This window comes from Pelodiscus sinensis, chromosome 2, assembly GCF_052426305.1.
Source record: "Pelodiscus sinensis isolate ZL-2025 chromosome 2, ASM5242630v1, whole genome shotgun sequence".
NCBI lineage: Eukaryota > Metazoa > Chordata > Testudines > Trionychidae > Pelodiscus > Pelodiscus sinensis.
In genome coordinates, this window is record NC_143053.1 from 215816132 (window position 1) to 215837052 (window position 20921).

At 40.4% G+C, this 20921-nt stretch overlaps 1 protein-coding gene across 1 annotated transcript in view; it reads left to right on the forward strand.

The window, feature by feature from the left end:
• The window catches only part of HEPACAM2 (HEPACAM family member 2), a 36697-nt gene that overhangs the window by 12080 nt on the left and 3696 nt on the right, over nucleotides 1–20921 (forward strand). The window contains exons 4-9 of the mRNA XM_006114478.5: nucleotides 2374–2670; nucleotides 14027–14152; nucleotides 14238–14262; nucleotides 14385–14422; nucleotides 14987–15060; nucleotides 17160–17266. Coding sequence (XP_006114540.2) covers nucleotides 2374–2670; nucleotides 14027–14152; nucleotides 14238–14262; nucleotides 14385–14422; nucleotides 14987–15060; nucleotides 17160–17266 — 667 coding nt within the window. The remainder of the gene's footprint in view (nucleotides 1–2373; nucleotides 2671–14026; nucleotides 14153–14237; nucleotides 14263–14384; nucleotides 14423–14986; nucleotides 15061–17159; nucleotides 17267–20921) is intronic.

Genomic DNA, 20921 nt, shown 5'->3' on the forward strand with positions numbered 1-20921 from the left:
AGGGATATGAAATATCATCCATATAGCACTTATATGCTGAGCTTTATTTCAGAATCAGGTGGCATGTTGGTGCTCTTGATAGTGTGAGAGAGGGTTAAAAAATGAAAACTGACTTTCATGGGGAAAAAAATGAAATTCCAAAATGACTTTGTCATAACATTTGAAAGAGACATATTTTATTGGATGATTTTTTTGGGGGGGGGGGTGGGGGAAGGGAGGGAGTAAAAAAATGTTTTTTCTGTTTGGATTTTTTTTTTTTTTTTTACAAAAAAATTACTGAGCATGTTATGAAAAATTTTCATTTACTAAAAGCTTAGTTTTATTTTTGTTCTGCTAATGTAAGATTTTGCACATTTCTAAATCTTGAACCAACAGCTAAGCAAGACCAATATTCTTGTAGTAGTTCCCTAATTAGCAGGCAATTTCAGTGAGTTATGTTTTCAAGTCAGGTAATTGAGACTGACCTGTCTCTGCTAGTAATTCACCAACTTTTTGTGTTCAGGCTAACAGTTGTCAATAACAATCCAGTACAGGCCTCAGGGTCTATATGCACCATATGCCATTGCTGCAGGAGAGTTACTATATGTGATTAAAAAAAAAAAGGTCACTCACAGTAAATACCTGCCATCTGCTCAGAATCTAGATGGATAACAGTCTCATGGTGATAGCAGCAATTGCAAGTATTCCCACAGAGTAGTAAATTGTTACTAAGACCGGTGATTTATTATTTTACAAGTCATTTAGTAAACAGGCTTCACTGAAACATGAGACCCATTTCTGCTGAGAACGAAACTGGGAAAGAGTAGTGGAGACTGTAGGATCCCAGGAAGGAATTAGGACCTAGAGAAAAATTGCTTGTGTCAATCTCCAAATGAGCAAGGGTAGGCCTTTAAATGGAAGCCTATGTCTTCTTTTGCTACCTATTTTTGGGCACTGCTGTATATGTGCCAAGGAGGAGGAGAAGGGATGAAGACAACCAGGCAGTGGGATTATCTAGATGATCATAAGAGTTCCCACCCAGAACGCTGATCTATAAAACACTCCAACAAGATTTAATAGTATGCTTTTACAGGATTTATTTTTGCCTTCACACCTTTTTTCCAGACAGCATATAGTATACTGTAGCATGTCACAGTACTTTTGTCATGTTTTGTTATTCAGAATTATAATGACCTTGTCAGTATGGGTTATTTATGTAGCACTATAACAGTCCACTGTGTCATGGTTCAGGGTATTAAGTCAGAGCCCAATCTTGATTCCATTATAGACATAGCAAATCCTCCATTATCTTCAGCAGGAGCAGAAGACAATCCATACTGAATATTCAAGTATTCTGTATACTTTGAGCAGAGGGTTGGACTAGATGGCCCCCTGAAGTCTTTTGCAACCCTAATATTCTGTGGTTAGGTTCACTCACAGCTGACACAGATAGTTCATATTCTCATTGAAACTGAGTTTGGGAGAAATTAAAGCCCAAGGGAGTGAGATAATGGGTTGGGTGAGAACTACTGAATGGTTTCAAAAAGCCAAAAAAGCAGGTTCATTCTTAAAATTAGTAGGGTGGTATTTTTGTTTTGTTTTGTTTTGTTGCATTTTTTTAAAAAGTTGTCTTTGAGACTGACACAATAACAAAAAAGTCTGTTGGTCTGATCCCTGAAAAGGTGGATATGCTGGGTTCCTATAAAACTCCCCTGGCCCAGGGGAAAGCTTATTAGGAATGGAAACTCAGGAACTAATAGGTGAATACAGCAAAAGCTGCGGAGGGAGGTGCAAGAAAAGTTGACATTTGCTTTAAGGATAATTTAGGAAAAACAGTTGTCTAAAGTTATGTAAGACATACCAAGCTATGCCTTACTAAAAGGAGGATGGTTCCATAAGCAAATATTGCGTGGTAAGTACCATAATACATGTTTACTTAGGTATATTTCAGTGCTGTTTTACTGATCTCTATGTGTAAACAGAGATGGTATGCCAGTAACCTCGTCATTTAAGTATAAAGGGTTCAATTCAACCCTTATACAGACAGCCAGAAAAAGGCCTAGTGCTTCATTACACTACGTTACTTATGCAGCTTTAATCCCACTAAAGTTTTCTGAAGGCTTTAAACAGTGCTTAGGTCTTGTGCTGGGTCTCTGGGTGAATTTCACACACAGGCAAATCATTATTAAGTGGGTCTATTCTGTGATAAGATTGGCACAAATCTATCTAAATAAGGACAGATTAAATGAAATGGAAGCCTTTTAATCAGAATAACTGAAACTAATAGCAGCCATTTGAAAGGTTAATTCTATACTTATCCTTGGAATTTTAAGAGTTATTCTTTGATTTTAATTTTTTCCATTATGATAATGTTTGTTGTTCATATTAATGCAGATGGACCTTATGGACTAACAGTTAATTCAGATAGAGGACTGAAAGTAGGAGAGGTGTTTACAGTTGATATAGGAGAAGCTATCCTATTTGATTGCTCAGCGGACTCAAATCCTCCCAATACTTACTCTTGGATCCGAAGGGCTAACAATACTACACATGTTATCAAATATGGACCCCACCTGGAAGTTGTATCTGAAAAAGTGGCCCAGTCAACAATAGATTATATGTGCTGTGCTTACAACAATGTGACTGGAAAGCAGGACGAAACTCATTTCACAGTGATCATTACATCTGTAGGTAAGAACACAACATGTGTAATATAGCAAATGCTGATCCAGTCTAAATTAAATAACTGCAAAGAAATTTTTCAGAGAATCCCAAAGAAAAGCCATTGTAAATGGTACAATTCTGCTCAAGTATGAAAACTCCTTATTTACTACCTGTTTGTTACTAATTAGAAAACATTTTCTGGGTTTTTAATAATTTAATTACTAAGGAACAATAGATTTTTTTCAGAAGATGTGGCTATATTATTAATGTACAGGAAGGTGTCAGACTGTTGCCTTTTAGAAAGTTTTACAAACATGTTTTTCTGGTACTGGACAAAGAGCTTAGACATTTATTATTAAGATAAACAAGGACAGCAGGTGTCTATTGTTCAGATGGATTTAATGTAATTGCAAATGAAAGCTCCATGGTTTCAAACACCCTAGCAGAAAACAGGACACAATTTTTCAGAGGAAATATTGCAGTTTAAAATAAAATAATGTGGTAACTAGAAGGGGGAAATGCAAACAGAGCTGTCATGTTCCATTAGGAGTACAAATGGCATTTTTCCTGAAAGTGAAAGTAGACCAGGACTCCTAGTATCTGTGTTTATAAATAAACACACAGGCTACGTCTAGACTGGCATGATTTTCCGCAAATGCTTTTAATGGAAAAAATTTTCCGTTAAAAGCATTTGCGGAAAAGAGCGTCACGATTGGCACAGACACTTTTCCGCAAAAGCACTTTTTACGGAAAAGTGTTCATGCCAATCTAGACGTGGTTTTGCGCAAGAAAGCCCTGATTGCCATTTTTGTGATCGGGGCTTTTTTGCGCAAAACAATACCGCATTGTCTACACTGGCCCTCTTGCACAAAAGCATTTGCGCAAGAGGGCTTTTGCTCGAACGGGAGCAGCATAGTATTTCCGCAAGAACACTGACAATCTTACATGAGATTGTCAGTGTTCTTGTGGAAATTCAAGTGGCCAGTGTAGACAGCTGGCAAGTTTTTCCACAAAAGCAGCTGCTTTTGCGGAAAAACTTACCAGTCTAGACGCAGCCATGCACAATTATGAGCAATAGTTTTGAGATCTGTTTTTGAAGCCTGATAGAAAGCAAAGTCCATATGGCGTGTACATTCTATATTTGGTTGTACTTAAAAATGCAGCTCTTCTTTGCAAAATTACTTCATAAGATTTTAAGTTTAGAGATCATCAGTTTTTTCCATTTTATGCCATTCTTCCTATTTCCAAGGATTTATTTCAGTAATACAAACCACTGGATTCCAGACTACACTCCTTAATTCAGGTAAAATTCCCCTTAACTTCAGTGAAAGGTCTGCCTGTGTGTTTCCTCAAATATATGTACTTCCAGTGAATTTCTCCATGGGGAACAAACTCTAAAATCTTTAATGGTAATTTTACCAGATTAGTGATTACTTTCCAAGGAAGATATTCTGTGTTTTTGCTTCCCCAATATCTAAGGTTATGTCTACACTACCAGGTTATCTCAAAATAAGTTATTTTGAAATAATCATAGAATCATAGAATCATAGGACTGGAAGGGACCTCGAGAGGTCATCGAGTCCAGCCCCCTGCCCTCAAGGCAGGACCAAGCTCCGTCTCCACCATGCCTGACAGATGTCTATCTAACCTGTTCTTAAATATCTCCAGAGGGGGAGATTCCACCACCTCCCTTGGAAATTTATTCCAATATTTGACCACCCTGACAGTTAGGAATTTTTTTCTAATGTCCAATCTAAACCTCCCTTGCTGCACTTTAAGCCCATTACTCCTTGTCCTGTCCTCAAAAACCAAGAGGAACAAATTTTCTCCTTCCTCTTGTGACACCCTTTTAGATATTTGAAAACCGCTATCATGTCCCCCCTTAATCTTCTTTTTTCCAAACTAAACAAGCCCAGTTCATGAAGCCTGGCTTCATAGGTCATGTTCTCTAGACCTTTAATCATTCTTGTCGCTCTTCTCTGTACCCTTTCCAATTTCTCCACATCTTTCTTGAAATGTGATGTCCAGAACTGGACACAGTATTCCAGCTGAGGCCTAACTAGTGCAGAGTAGAGCTTACAACACACCTGTTGATACAACCTAGAATCGTATTTGCTTTTTTTGCAACAGCATCACACTGTTGACTCATATTCAACTTGTGGTCCACTATGACCCCTAGATCCCTTTCCACCATGCTCCTTCCTAGACAGTCTCTTCCCATCTTGTATGTATGGAACTGATTGTTCCTTCCTAAGTGGAGCACTTTGCATTTCTCTTTATTAAACTTCATCCTGTTTACCTCTGACCATTTCTCTAACTTGCTAAGGTCATTTTGAATTATATCCCTATCCTCCAAAGAAGTTGCAACCCCACCCAGTTTGGTATCATCTGCAAACTTAATGAGCGTACCCTCTATCCCAATATCTACATCATTGATGAAGATATTGAACAGTACGGGTCCCAAAACAGATCCTTGCGGAACTCCACTTGTTATCCCTTTCCAGCAGGATTTAGCACCGTTAACAACAACTCTCTGACTACGGTTATCCAGCCAATTATGCACCCACCTTATCGTGGCCCTATCTAAGTTATATTTGCCTAGTTTATCAATAAGAATATCATGCGAGACCGTATCAAATGCCTTACTAAATTCTAGGTATATGACATCCACCGCTTCTCCCTTATCCACAAGGCTCGTTATCCTATCAAAGAAAGCTATCAGATTAGTTTGGCATGACTTGTTCTTCACAAACCCATGCTCTTCCCTATCACTTTATTACCTTCCAAGTGTTTGCATATGATTTCCTTAATTACCTGCTCCATTATCTTCCCTGGGACAGACGTTAAACTGACCGGTCTGTAGTTTCCTGGGTTGTTCTTATTCCCCTTTTTATAGATGGGCACAATATTTGCCCTTTTCCAGTCTTCTGGAATCTCCCCTGTCTTCCATGATTTTTCAAACATCATAGCTAAAGGCTCAGATACCTCCTCTATCAGCTCCTTGAGTATCCTGGGATGCATTTCATCAGGAGCTGGTGACTTGCTGACATCTAACTTTCCTAAGTGATTTTTAACTTGTTCTTTGTGTATTCTATCTTCTAAACTTACCCTCTCTCTGCTTGTATTCACTACGTTAGGCACACCTCCAGACTTCTCGGTAAAGACCGAAACAAAGAAGTCATTGAGCATCTCCGCCATTTCCAAGTTTCCTGTTACTGCTTCTCCCTCCTCACTGAGCAGTGGACCTACCCTGTCCTTGGTCTTCCTCTTGCTTCTAATGTATTTATAAAAGGTCTTCTTGTTTCCCTTTATGCCTGTATCTAGTTTGATCTCATTTTGTGCCTTTGCCTTTCTAATCTTGCTCCTGCATTCTCGTGTTGCTTGCCTATATTCATCCTTTGTTATTTGTCCTAGTTTCCATTTTTTATAGGACTCCTTTTTTATTTTGAGATCATGCAAGATCTCCTTGTTAAGCCAAGCTGGTCTTTTGCCATATTTTCTATCTTTCCTACACAGCGGAATTGTTTGCTTTTGGGCCCTTAACAACGTCCCTTTGAAATACTTCCAACTCTCCTCAGTTGTTTTTCCCTTCAGTCTTGCTTCCCATGGGACCTTACCTACAAGTTCTCTGAGCTTATCAAAATCTGCCTTCCTGAAATCCATTACCTCAATTGTGCTGGTCTCCCTTCTAGCTTTCCTTAAGATCATGAACTCTATTATTTCATGATTACTGTCCCCTATACTGTCTTCCACTTTCAAGTTCTCAACTAGTTCCTCCCTATTTGTTAAAATCAAATCCAGAACAGCTTCTCCTCTGGTAGCTTTTTCAACCTTCTGAAACAGAAAGTTGTCTCCAATGCAGTCCAGAAACTTATTGGATAGCCTGTGCCCCGCTGTGTTAGTTTCCCAACATATGTCTGGATAGTTCAAGTCCCCCATCACCACCAAATCTTGGGCTTTGGATAGTTTTGTTAATTGTTTAAAAAAGGCCTCATCCACCTCTTCCACCTGGTTAGGTGGCCTGTAGTAGACTCCTAACATGACATCACCCTAATTTTTTACCCCTTTTAGCTTAACCCAGAGACTCTTTACACAGCTATCTCCTACGTTCATCTCCACTTCAGTCCAAGTGTGTACTTTTTTAATATACAAGGCAACCCCTCCTCCCTTTTTTCCCTGTCTGTCCTTCCTGAGCAAGCCGTACCCTTCCATACCAACATTCCAATCGTGCATCCCATCCCACCAAGTTTCTGTAATACCAATGATATCATAGTTGTATTTATTTGTTAGCAATTCCAGTTCTTCCTGCTTATTACCCATACTTCTCGCATTTGTATATAGGCATCTAAGATACTGATTTGATCTTGCCTCCCTGTTGTGCCCTGACCCTCCTTTCTCCTTGCCATTATAGGCCGTAGTCCCCCCCATTTCCAACCCATCTTCCAGTCCCGCACATTCAGCACTTACCTGTGGGCTTTGCTCACCTGTCCCCGTCGAACCTAGTTTAAAGCCCTCCTCACAAGGTTAGCCAGTCTGTGTCCAAACAAGGCCTTCCCGCTCCTGGAAAGGTGAACTCCATCTCTGCCAAGCAGTCCTTCCTGGAAAAGCACCCCATGGTCAAGGAAGCCGAAGCCCTCCTGGCGACACCATCCTCGCAGCCAGGCATTCACCTCCAGGATGCACCTCTCTCTGCCCGGGCCCCTACCTTTGACAGGAAGGATCGAAGAGAATACCACCTGTGCCCCAAACTCCCTCACCTGTACTCCCAAAGCCCTGTAGTCACGCTTGATCCACTCAGTGTCACACCTGGCAGTATCATTTGTGCCCACATGGATGAGTAGCATGGGGTAGTAGTCAGAGGGCCGGATAATCCTCGACAATGCTTCCGTAACATCTCGGATACGGGCCCCTGGCAGACAGCATACCTCTCGAGATGAACTGTCAGGGCGACAGATGGGCGTCTCCATTCCCCTCAGAAGAGAGTCTCCAACCACCACTACCCTATGTTTCTTCCTCGCGGTGGTGGCAGGAGACTGCTCAACCTTGGTGGTGCAAGGCCTGGTCTTCTCCACTGTGGGGGGTGACTCCTTGTCTCCTGCAGAAAGCTATTCCTGAAATAACTATTTCTCTTCACAAGCAGGAGTTATTACTTCAAAATAACAGGCCTGGCAGTGTGGATGCTCACCTTGTTATTTCAAAATAACGCTGTAGGCATGCCCTAAGATAAAGAGCCTTACACAACACTTAAATACCAGTTAAGGCATATGCACCAAATTTAGCTATTTCAGAAGATCTTTTGAAATTTCTCTGCACCTACGGCTAAAATTCATGCATATGGTTTTGTACACATATGTCCAACTTAGGCCAAGAGAACTAAAAAGAGAACGGCTGTAAACAGTTAATCCAGTCAGCTAAGATGTTTTGTTTTTATTGGAGAGTTAGATTTTAAAATAAAGGCATGTATCTCATTATGGACATGAGCACTACTTGTAGATTGACCTTCTAGGATCGAACCTGGATGGAATAATATTTACTTTATGTTAGCACACGAGTTTTCTATGTAGATTTTGGGTGAATTTTATTTGGCTTCTAAGGGTGAATTTTGTAAGGCTGAATTTTATTTGACTATAAAAGTGTAGTTACTCTTTTAAAGGGTTCATTTAAAGACTCATCTGGGTGAAGGAGAGGTTAGATTGGGAAAGAGAGGATTGATGGAGTGGAACTTTTTTGGGTGGAAGGTTTGTTAAAAGGGCGTATTGTTTCTTTTGCCCTACATACAGCAGGGATCATGTAGATAAACAAGATAGTTTGGGCAACCATAAATCTAATAGTTCCCAACTTTCAAGTTCATAACTTTGAAACTTGAATTTGGTTCTTCTAAAAATTGGGGGAACGGGGAGAGGAGAGAGAGACTGAAAAAAGCTTGCTTTAGTATGACTCAGCAACAGATATGAGCAAATGAAACAAAGATCAACACTACTAATGTTAGGAAGTCATATAATTCAGCAGTTTCTGTGAGAATCTGATCAACAAACCTATCAGTGACCTATAAATCCCATAAATGAAGTACTGGGAAGTAGAGTGACAAGCTGTAGCTACATTTTAGTAACAGATTTGGGAATTAAACATATCTATCTTCACTTCCAGCCCAATGATCAATTATCTGTGCCTTCAGCATGTATTCTAAAGAATTCCTGCATCTGCATTAGCAGAAAGGAAATTTCAGCCCTGATATATGTACAAGAATCTGAAAGCTAGAATTGATTATAGTATGGATTGTGGCTACATTATTCAACACATTTAGCCTATATTTCTGTTCTTGAATAGTCTGAAGACCCTTCCTAAAATTACACATATGTTTATGATTCACATGGACCACAGAATATTTCATAGAATTGTTTCCTTGTTTCATTTGCCAATTATTGACTTCAACCATTTGCTATGTTTTATTTGTGATATGTGATTAATCATTTAAATCACAAGATATTGTTTCTGATTGTAGATCAAGAACTTTTTTTAACACCAAAGAATAGCAAATATTGTGTCTGATTTGCTATAATTTATAAAACTGGAGTTTTGTGAACATTTCCACTAATAAAGCATCAGTCAACAGCACACTTTTGGATAGATAACCCAATGTTTAGTGTATATCACATCTTTCTCACACAGGGTATGAGCGTATCATAGCAGCCAGCTAGGAAACTTAATCCTTTATCTCAAGCTATAGCAACATATACCCTCAGCTCTGGAGATCTTGGTTCAGTCCCTACTCCCTAATGATGATGACTGATACGCTGTATTACTGTGATCATATGTAAGTTAGCCTCACAAAAACATCTATTAAACTCTTTTATAATATTTGGCATGTCTATTGAGAGCAATATTACACTTGTTTATAATCCACATTGGTTTTACTTCTCATGGAGTCATTCTTGATTTGACTGGCACCCTTTAGTCTGGAAACAGTCTAGTATATTACTTTCATTATAATTCTTGATCCTATTAGCAATGCGAAAATGGAACCACTGCACTTTACAAGCTATAGCATATGGTTATAATGTTACTGTGTAATCAAACACATTTGTTGCTGTGTGATGCCATGGATACCCCCTATCTCTTTTATATTTACACTTGGTGTGATAGTTCATTTTATTTATTTAACTAGGGACAGACTCTTTGAGAGACAAATAACATTTGCACTGGTACCTGGCAAGTTAGCCTTTCATGCATGAACTGTAAAATATACACAGCACAAGTACAGCTGGTGCGTTAAAATTCTTTCTTAGAGCTCTGCTCCAACCAAGAGATCTAATGAGCTATGGGAAGGGGAAGGACAAGGATGATCTAAAAACTGGATGCAGATTTTATTTAAATGTGCTTCGCTGCAAACAGGAGCTTGAGCTGGCTTCCTCAAAGTTTAATCCAAGATGAAGAGTGGCCTATGTCAGCTAACTCATGATTGTGAGTCTCAGGCGACAGGGCTGTTTAATTGTTGTGTAGATGTTTGGAGTCAGGATGAAACCTGGACCCTGGGACCCTACCCTGAGCCAGAAAATGTACACCTGAATTAAATAAAATGATTGCCCAACTCCCACAAGCTGAAGTGGATTGACACAAGCCAGTCAGGGTGTTTAACTGATGTGAAAACATACCCTTAACACGCAAATCCATTGAAACCCAGTCATGGATATCAAGGCAAGGAAATTAAGATATAACTCCCATCTAGGCATTGCCATATATGTGCCACTTTATATAAGCAGGATGCGGCTCCTGCATCTAGGCCCAACATGGTGCTGAGATAGCTTTAACACAGCACTTGCTGACAGTCAGAATGTTATATTAATACAGTAGTGTTGAGTACAAAATGAAATGTTTCCATTGTAAAAACAATCATATCGCATCTCCGGGAAGAACAGTGCTACATAAGAAAGTATCCCATGAATAATTTTGAAATAATAACTCCTGAAATAACTATTTCGAAATAAGTTTATTCCTCTTCACAAGCCCTGAAGGCAGAATTGCAGTGCTGAAGGTCTGGAGAGCAAAAAGACTGCTCCTTTCTTTTTCTCCATGGGAGAAATCCGTGTCCCAAAGTGGCTGAGGAAGAGGCAGGGCTAACGCACTGGGTGGTAGAACTGCTCAGTAGCCCTGCAAGCTAGTAAATAGCTCCCCCATCATACGGCTAGTAGCACGTGTGCTGACTCTCTATGCCTTCACTGAGTCAAATTGCCCCCTAGTGATCCCCATCAGATTATTCACTCTGCACTACATCTTCCCATGGCTCAATCAAGCCCTCATTGATGTAGTGTCTATGTTTTCTACTGGCAAATTAAAGACAGTATAAAACAAATAGAAGGTTGTCGTATATTGACACTCACAAGACCAGAGTCCTAAAGTGAACAAATTATCCACAAAAAATTCCCTGATGGTTTTGGTTTCAGTGCTGTGACTCAAATGAGGAAGTCTATAGTTCTCTGGTTGGAGTCTGAATGGCAAAAATCAACTCCAAGGCTATGTCTAGACTGGCATGATTTTCCACAAATGCTTTTAACGGAAAAGTTTTTCTGTTAAAAGCATTTGTGGAAAAGAGTGTCTAGATTGGCACGGATGCTTTTGCACAAAAGCACTTTTTGAGGAAAAGCATCCGTGCCAATATAGACGCGGTTTTACGCAAGAAAGCCCCGATCGCCATTTTCGCCATCAGGGCTTTTTTGCACTAAACGGTTCTCAGTTGTCTACACTGGCCCTCTTGCACAAAAGCATTTGCGCAAGAGGGCTTTTTCCCGAATGGGAGAGTCATTCTATTTGTGGAAGAACACTGACAATCTTACATTAGATCGTCAGTGTTCTTGTACAAATTCAAAGTGGCCAGTGTAGACAGCTGGCATGTTTTTCCACAAAAGCAGACGCATTTGCGGAAAAGCTAGCCAGTCTAGACGCAGCCCAAGTGTTTCTGAGCAACATTTCATGCTCTGCATAAACATAAAATATCTGCAAAACAAAATGGAAGACACAGTCTATAGCAAGAGCTAATGAAAGTGGTCACCCTCCCGCCAGCTATACATCAGTGAATGAAACTGCATGGAGAAACATCATTTTAGCCTCTTGAAATTTGATCAGATAAATACAATAAATCTTTGCCCTCAGCTTTACTCCACTTTCTTCTTAAATAATAAAAACAGATGTTCAGTCTCTTGACATGAAATGACTATAAATAACTTCATCCCTATTTCATAGTGGCTGTGTCTACACTGCACCCCTTTTCCGGAAAAGGGATGCAGATTAGACACATTGGAATAGCAAAATCCGCGGGGGATTTAAATATCCCCCGCGGGATTTGCATTTACATGGCTGCCGCTTTTTTCCGGCTTGGGGCTAAGCCGGAGAAAAGCGCCAGTCTAGACGTGATTCTCCGGAAAATAAGCCCTTTTCCGGAGGATCTCTTATTCCTACTTGAAAGTAGGAATAAGAGATCCTCCAGAAAAGGGCTTATTTTCCGGAGAATCACGTCTAGACTGGCGCTTTTCTCCGGCTTAGCCCCAAGCCGGAAAAAAGCGGCAGCCATGTAAATGCAAATCCCGTGGGGGATTTTGCTATTCCGACGTGCTACATAAGCATCCCTTTTCCAGAAGGGATGCCAGTGTAGATGTAGCCACTGTGTCTGAAACACTTGAAGAAATGATTTTCCGAACTGTAGATTATAAAGTGCATTTTCAAACTCCCTTTTACATATGTACTGCAGACTAAGGCAAGCTTCTGCCCAGGGCACTGCTGGGTGTTGTACCACTAACATTGTGGCTCAAACTTTTGGGATACATATCACCAGAGTCAGCCAGAATTCCTTCTGAGCTTCTCTAGGAGAACACAGCAGAGTGGTAGCTCTGGTACCATTTAAGAGTCTGCAGTGGGCTCACCGTTCCGTGCCCATCTAGTCCGTTAGCAAGGGCATAGGAGTATGGGACAACTACTGTAGTACCAAATGGGATGCTGCTAAGGTTCAGGGACCATGCTCCCTGATGAGATCTTTGTAAGGCCTCTTACCTAGGCAGGGCATTAGCATTTCAGAGTTGTGCTTCCTGCTTCAGGAAATGATTCTATAATAACTATTGAATAAGTAGACAATAAAAGACAAATCTTAGAAAAAGAGAAATCATGCAGAATGGGAATGACAAGAGTTCCATTGATCTCAATGGGGATGAGATTTCCACCCGGGGGGAATGTTTTGGCAGCTGTCAAATTTTGGTATTGACTTGCAGACACAATGGTGTAATACTATGTTTTTGTCTAGTATAGTAATATTTTTGTATACTGTTATGAAGACAGTGATAAAACACAAACAGCTCTATGTTAATTTGAATTAAAGTATCTGTTTAGAAAGTGGTACTAATTCAGGGAGGGAAAGAGAATTTGGCTGTCTTCTATATGGAGTGGCTGTATATTATAATAACATCGGTAACAATTTACATAAGAAGAAGGGGTTTGCAAAGGATTTTAATTCATAGGATGTGAACTAAGAAAATCTAGTTTCTAGTCCCAACTTCACTATTGATTTCCTGCTTAACCTTAATCCAATAATCTACTCCCTGTGGGTATGTCTACACAGCAAGTTATTTCAGAATAATGGCCGTTATTCTGAAATAACAATGCGAGCATCTACACAGCAATGCTGTTATTTTGAAATAATTTCGAAATAACAAACGCTTATTCCAGCTTCTATAAACCTCATTCTATGATGAATAACACCTATTCCAAAATAGCAATTTGGAAATAAGGCGTGTGTAGACGCTCCATTTCTGCTATTTTGAAATAGCCCCTCACCAGAGCCATTCTAAGTTATTCCTCCTGGGGCTCCAAATGGAGGTAGCACATTTACATTAGGGAAGCCTGACTCAGACTAATTTTGAGGCTTCCCTGCAGTGTAGATGTGTTATTTTGAAATAAGCCATTTTGGAATAATTATTCTGGAATAGCTTATTCTGAAAAACTGTGCAGTGTAGACATATATGAGTCTCCATCTCCTTATGCAAGAGTAGGACTATTTACATATTTCCTTGTGGAGCTGTGAGGTTAAATTCAAAAATACTTTAAAGAGACACTTTTTTTATTTTGTATTTGGTGCTACCATAATGCTCATACCACGTAATTCCTGATACCATACATGTTTTGGAGTGGTTTCTGAAATGCAAGTTATTAACATACAAAGTTGCCATTTCAAGTATGTCTTTGAAAACACTATATTACCTAATTTATAATACTCTCTAGGAATGATCTCTGTGCAAGGTTTGCTGAACACAAACTGTGTTTGGATACTTCTATGTGAAAATGCAGGAACATGTTATATACAGTGAAGAACTAGCTATGAATCTGTTCTTCTTTGACACAGGACTGGAGAAACTTGCTCAGAAAGGAAAATCTTTGTCATCTCTAGCAGTAATAACAGGAATTTCATTATTTTTGATCGTATCTTTGTCCCTTGTATTCTTATGGAAAAGATATCAGCCACATAAAGGTAGGTGAAACTTAAACACACCTCAGATGTACTTTCTGGACTTTATTACAAAAAGGTTGATTTTTCCTTTATCTTTTCTTTTCAGTTATACATCGGAAGTTGCAGAGCAGGTAGCAAAATAAATAATTTTGTTTGGCTTTGTGTCTTTCCCAAAAAGAGGGGATTTTTTTGGTCTCAGATTTCTTTTCTTAGCCCATGAGATCAAACTGAAAGTCATGTTTATGTTTTCTAGGCCTGGAGCAGATTACAGAAAAGCACAGACATTCTCAGGTAAAGCTAAAGAATGAAATGGAAGCATACGGTCAAATTCCAGTCCCAGCACCTGAAGAACAGAGCTGGGCCTCTTCATGGAGCCATGGGGAATATATTAGACCATTTCAGTGCTCAGATACTTGAGACATGAAATAAATACTGAGCTAGATTAGCTAAAGTAAATTGAATCTTCTTTCCACATACCAGGGAGCAGCAATAGAGATGCTTACCTAGCTCAGTGGGAATGCTCTATCCTAGGGAACTTGTCTCTCAGCATAGGGAGAATATGAAAAGTGGGGCAATGAAGGGGTATGGCCAAAGCTGCACTGCTCTCCAGTTATCTTCAACAGTGTAATAGCCCATTAAATGCAGTTAAGCACGACTTTAAACATTAGTGTCGCTGCTTTAAGATCTGAGAAGTGAGCCAGCTCTACCAGGGGGTGGAACAGTAGAACAAAGCAGCACTTTCAAAGTCTCTGAATCCACGGAAATTCAAACGTAGGCCAAATGAGTTTGTCCATCTCTTATTAAGTGTTCTTGTTTGCATTTATGTTACCTATTAATACCATGTTTTTATTTTAGGGCATGAAAGTGCTCTGGATGACTTTGGAATCTATGAATTTGTTGCTTTTCCAGATCCTACTGGTGTTCCTACAGTATGTGTTTTAACAATAAATCAGTAGCCAACCAATTAAGGCTCTATTTTATTTACTACAATGTTTGTAGTATTTACATGAGAATCTCTATGTGGCTTGCTGAAAGGACCACAAGAGATGCCTCTATGTAGATATTTCAATGTCTTATTCAGCAGCACTTTTACTCACTCTGCTTATTTATGTGTTAAGCAACAGGGACATGCCACAAAGGTGCACCAAGGTTAGTTCTGTTAAGCAATCCTACATTTAGGCTACATCTGTCCTACAGCATTCACATCAGCACTGATGAAGATTCACCACTATAGCACTTGTGGTGGAGATGCTCTAAGCCAGTGGGAGAGAGCTCTCCTATCAGCTTAATATAGCTGACACCTTTATGGAGGCACTTAGGTCAATGAAATGTATATTGCTCAGGGGTGTGGATGGCTCATACCCCCGAGTGACCTGTAGCATAGATAAGGAAAACAGGTGTTTTTAACATTAGCTAACACTAGCATTACAGAAGGAAGAAGAGCATCTCTGAGTGCTCAAGAAAGGGGGGGGGGAGGAATAGCTCAGTGGTTTGAACATCGTGAGGGTTGTGAGTTTAATCCTTAACGGGGCCACTTAGTGATCTGGGGCAAATCTGTCAGGGATGGTACTTGGTCCTGCCGTGAGGGCAGGGGACTGGACTCCATAACCTTTCAAGGTCCCTTCCAGTTCTTTGAGATAAGTATATCTCCATATTAAGTAAGATGTCAGGAGTCAGCAGTTTAGAGCCCAGTTCTGCAAGGTTCTTAAAACACAAACAGACTCACTGATTTTACTAGGATTAGTCTCATCTCATAGTCGGGCACATTTCCATTAGCCAATTAAACAGGATTTTACATCCCTATCTGGTTAAACACATTGTTTAACCAGATAACCAATTAAAGAGGGGGGGGGGGCAGGGTCACTTGAGGCTGGGCTAGAGTGCCCCCTCCCTCGCCACAGGTGGGAAACTGCTGCAGCCCCTGCCGGTTATCCTTAACTGGTAAGCCTCACCCATTAAGGATGAGGCTTACCAGTTGCCTGGTTAAATCTTCACAAGCCTTCCAGAGTCAAGGCCTCAGAGAGTAAAGAAAGAAAGACTGTACACCAGAGAATTAGAGGCACTGGGATGGGTTCTAGAAGACTACGTCTACATTGGCATGATCTTGCGCAAATACTCTTTAACGCAAGAGTTCTTGCGTTAAAGTATTTGCGCAAGAGAGCGTCTAGACTGGCATGTGCCTTTGCGCAAGAGATGTGCTTTTGCGCAAGAGCATCTGTGACAGTGTAGACACTCTCTTGCGCAAGAAAGCTCTGATGGCCATTTTAGCCATCGGGCTTTCTTGCACAAGAAATTCATATTGCCTGTCTACACTGGCCTCTTGCGCAAGAACAGTTGCGCAAGAGGGCTTATTCCTGAGCGGGAGCATCTTAGTTCTTGCGCAAGAAGCACTGATTTCACACATTAGAACGTCAGTGTTCTTGCGCAAGAACTCCCCGCCAATGTTTTTGCACAAAAGCAGCCACTTTGGCGCAAGATCGCGCCAATGTAGATACAGCCGAACTGTAGCAACTCCACTGCAGGCACTCTGCATTTATACCAGTGTGGTTGAGATCAGTATTTAATCTCATTTCTTATGCTAGCTCGCTGCAGCTTTCCTTGGCTTAGGTAGACTGCACATTTCTATGCCTTTTTTAGTGTTGGAAGTATGAGGGTAGTGTGTATTCTGAATTATTTCTCTAACTACTTCTGTCATTTGTCCACAGCTTTTATTCACCGGCTTATTTCTCCTTGTATTATTTGTAGCTCGGTAATGCAAAGCCCATTTTACCCTAAATGCAGTAGGTGCAGCTTAACGTTTCTTGGTTTCTAGCTGTGTTTAAGTCTGTGGAAGCCATATCATAAGTGTGATAAAATTCCCTTCCTCAAAATCAAAACTAATAAAATTGAGCAATATGAACATAATCAGAGAAGAGCATCTGTCCTAAAAGGGGGAGGGGAGGGAAGAGAGTCTTGTTAGTCTATGTTTTGTTACTGCTCCAGCTTTCCCATCTGTATTCATAGCAAAAATATTGTCTGTTACTTTTAGGTTCCAAATCATTCTGTTTCTAGCTCTGACTTTGTCCAAGGGCAGGATTTACACAGTACAGTTTATGAAGTTATTCAGCATATTCCAGAACAACAGGAAGATCAAGAGTAAGTCCTATATGCACTAATAGGGTAACCCAAAGGCTTAAAGACAAATCCAGAAGTGATGGGCAAGATTGCATAAATTACATGTTGGTAAATCAGTGTGGGTCTAAGGGAGTGCAAGAGAATCTAATGGTATGGTAACCCTATAAAATTAAGATAACCTAAGCCCTGTTGGCATACAGCCAGTACAGTAATTAAATTGCTTTTGCATGTCCACACTATGCTCCTTGTGTCAATGCTGTGTGTCCTTACCAGGAGCACTTGCACCAATCTACCTGTCAGTGGGGAGCATTGTGAGATAGCTTCTGAAAGGCGGCAGCAGCAGCAGATGTAAGCAATGCAGTGACTACACTGACACTCCGTTGACCTAACTATGTCAACCTGTGCTGCTCCTCTCACAGAAGTAGGGTTGCCAAGTGTCCAATATTCACCTGGAAACTCCGGTATTTTCACCTCCTGTCCAGTAAAAAATTCAGAGAATGCCAGACACCTAAAATGTCCAGTATTTTCTGATTTTTTTCCCCAGCCAGGAAGAGAAAATGCCAGGCACCTGGCAACCCTATAAACACTCAGCGCCTGGCCTCCCCCGATCCCCTTGGCTCCCAACACCCCCAGAACCCATGCTTACCTGGTTCCACAAGGCTGCTGGCACAAAATGGCTGCCAACCAAGGGGAAGTAGCCTGGGTCTTAGTGTTCAACCGTTCCCCTGTTTCTATCTCTGCACTCACTCTTAAAGGGAACATGCTCTTTTATTTTATTTTAATTTTATTTTATTTTATTTTTTGCTTAATAATTCTTGGAGTCTTTTTTTTTTGTGGTCTCCCCCTCCCATCCCCCCTTGTTTTTTTCCTTCAACAGAATTTTTTCCCGGTGTGTTTTTTTTGTTTTTGGGGGAGGAGGGGAGTGTTCGGTATTTTTGTTTCAACCATTTGGCAACCCTACACAGAGGTGAAGTTATAAAGTTGGTTTAGCGAGTTATATCCATGAAATTTATTTTAGAGGGTGCTCACAGAGTTAGATTGATGTAAGTTGCCTTGTATCGACCAGTCTTGGTAGCATAGACCAGAGCTAAGCAGTGTGATACACACCCGAAGAGATGTAAGTTACATTGACTCAGACTCTCACTAGGCTCTCTGCACTTTCCTTCAGAGACTCTTTTCTGAATTTTCCCCTGACTCTCACTACACTTGCTTATCTGTGAACAACTGGGGCTAAGATGTTCAAAAACAGGAATTTAAATGAATGCTCCTAAATCTAATAGTGAAGCATATGCATGAGTGGCACATTTTTACACGTGATGAGCAACCACTGAGATCAAATAACTCTCTGTTTAATCCTTGTCTTCTCTTTCAGGCCAGTCAACAAGTGTACTTGTTGACAGTACACTTGGGTGTACAATGTAGGTTGGGTTTTGCAATGTAGAAACTGGTCAGCTAAGAGCCCTGCTAACTATCCACTGGTCATTGCACAGTCACCAGGCAAAAGTGTTCCATATTCTATTAGCCAAAGGTGTGCAGTACACTAGAGTGAGACTCTCTAACTTAAGTTTTATTGAGTTGAATGCTAGGCAGGTGACACCACCTTTTTGTTTACAAATCCATTATCAAGTTTGTCTTGTTTTCTGTCAAAGCAGCTACACCCCATAAAGCTTTCTGAAATATTATAGTACAAAAAAAACTTGTGTGCTGCCATAAGTCACTTTATGTGAATATCTATATTCTTTCTCATTAGGCATATATTTGCTCTGCACAGTATATTAAGAAAACATAATAACATCTTGGGTAACAACAGAAATTACAGCCCCATTAGGTTACGTTTCTGTGTTACTATTGTGTTTTCTGTCATTATGATTGAAAGGAAGAAAAGAAGCAAATATTTGTAAATCTGTTAATTAATTGATTGTGATCTCAGTGTTTGTGGCTATAGTGGGCATAGAATACTTATAAGATTAAAGGTTCACATTTTCAAAACTGTGCATCTCTTTTACGCACTCAAACATGGAGCAATGTGTGCAAATATTTTAAAAAAGGAAACTGATAGTGAAATAACATTTACTTATGTTTGCCTAGAGCCATTCATTTCACATCTTAGGTATCCATTTTTGAAAATATAACTTACATATGTAAAATACCAAATTAATTCTGTGCATGTCCAGGATGATCAGTGATTGTATCTTTGTCTTGTTATTCTTCCTCTTGCCATTCCCCCTTCCCAACACACTCACACATGCACTCTTTAATGCTCCCTCTGAAAAAGGGAGAGTATATTCTTGTTACAAGATGACATGTCTTGAACTTTATGGAAGTATGTATTTGGATCCAAGCTCCACAGCTAAAACTCTTCTTTTAGTTAGGAGGACAAATATGGACAACCATATTTTGATTGCTCTATCTTATCGTTACAAGATTTAGAAAAAAACTTCTCAAATAAAACATCAGCACAAAAGGAAAATTTCCATTTTGCAAGGCAAGAATTAATATGCCTAGTGGAACTCATGTCCAGACTGGTTAGTCATGTTAGATATAATACTGATTCAAGCTTTCAAATTCCTAACCTACAGCCAAATGATCCTTAAAGCCATGCATAAATCACGGAAAATAGTCCCATGTTTGTCCTTACAACCAAATGCTTCAGAGCTCAGTATAAGCAAGAGGCTGAAACATCAAAATACAAAAGGGCTTTGGGAAAGTAATTTCAGATTCCTGCAGCTCAAATGAGCAGTATAAGCAGTGATTGCCAAAACTGAGTTCCACTCTACTGGTGATCAGCCATATGCAGTCAGTTGTGTTTCTGTGGAGTGTCAGATGGAATGACACTGAACTGGCATGTAGTGGGGAACAAACTACACCAACTACTCAGTGCAGAAATATCCAATTTCAATATAATAGCCAAAGAGGTTAAATTAAAGCAGGGGTGGGGAACTCAGGATGTTAAGTACCGTGTAATTGACTAATCGAATAGTTGATGCATTTTTGCATTGATTATTCGATTTGTCAATAGGGCAGCACTACCCCTTTGAAATGACGCAATGGTGTTTTAAAGGGATAATGCCACACAGAGCCCAGAGTCAGCTGGGAAGTCCCCAGCTGATCCCAGGCTCAACGCAGCACTGACCCTTTGAAATGCCTCCTGCAGCATTCAAAGCAGCAGCACTGCAGGAAGCTATTAACTCCGGGCTCTGTGTGGCACTGCCACTTTGAAGTACTCCCTCTCCTCCCCTGCCTTGTTGCCTCTATTTGATAGATCCTGTCAACTATCCTTGTTGCCACCATCTCATAGATCCTGTAGACTATCCTTGTTGCCTCTATCTGATAGATCCTGTCGACTACCCAATTAGTATTTGTTGTCTAATCCTTAACATCCCTATGGGGAACCTCAGGCCCGGGGGCAGGATGCAGCCCTCACTTGCCTGGATCCAGCCCCCAAGACTCAGGGCCCACCCCCAGCATTGGGGAGCCCACGCTGGTGCTCCAGTCCCCCTGCTACTCCTCTGGAGGCTGGAGTACAGAAAATCTACTAAGCTGGGCCCCCTAGGCTCTGGCGTATGAGGGGAATGTGGGGAGTGTCTTTCTTCTTCTCAGTTGGGGGCCATAGTGTGGGTTGTTTGGGTTTTTTACATCTCACTTGTGTGCTGCCTCCAACTGATTTTTTCTGTGT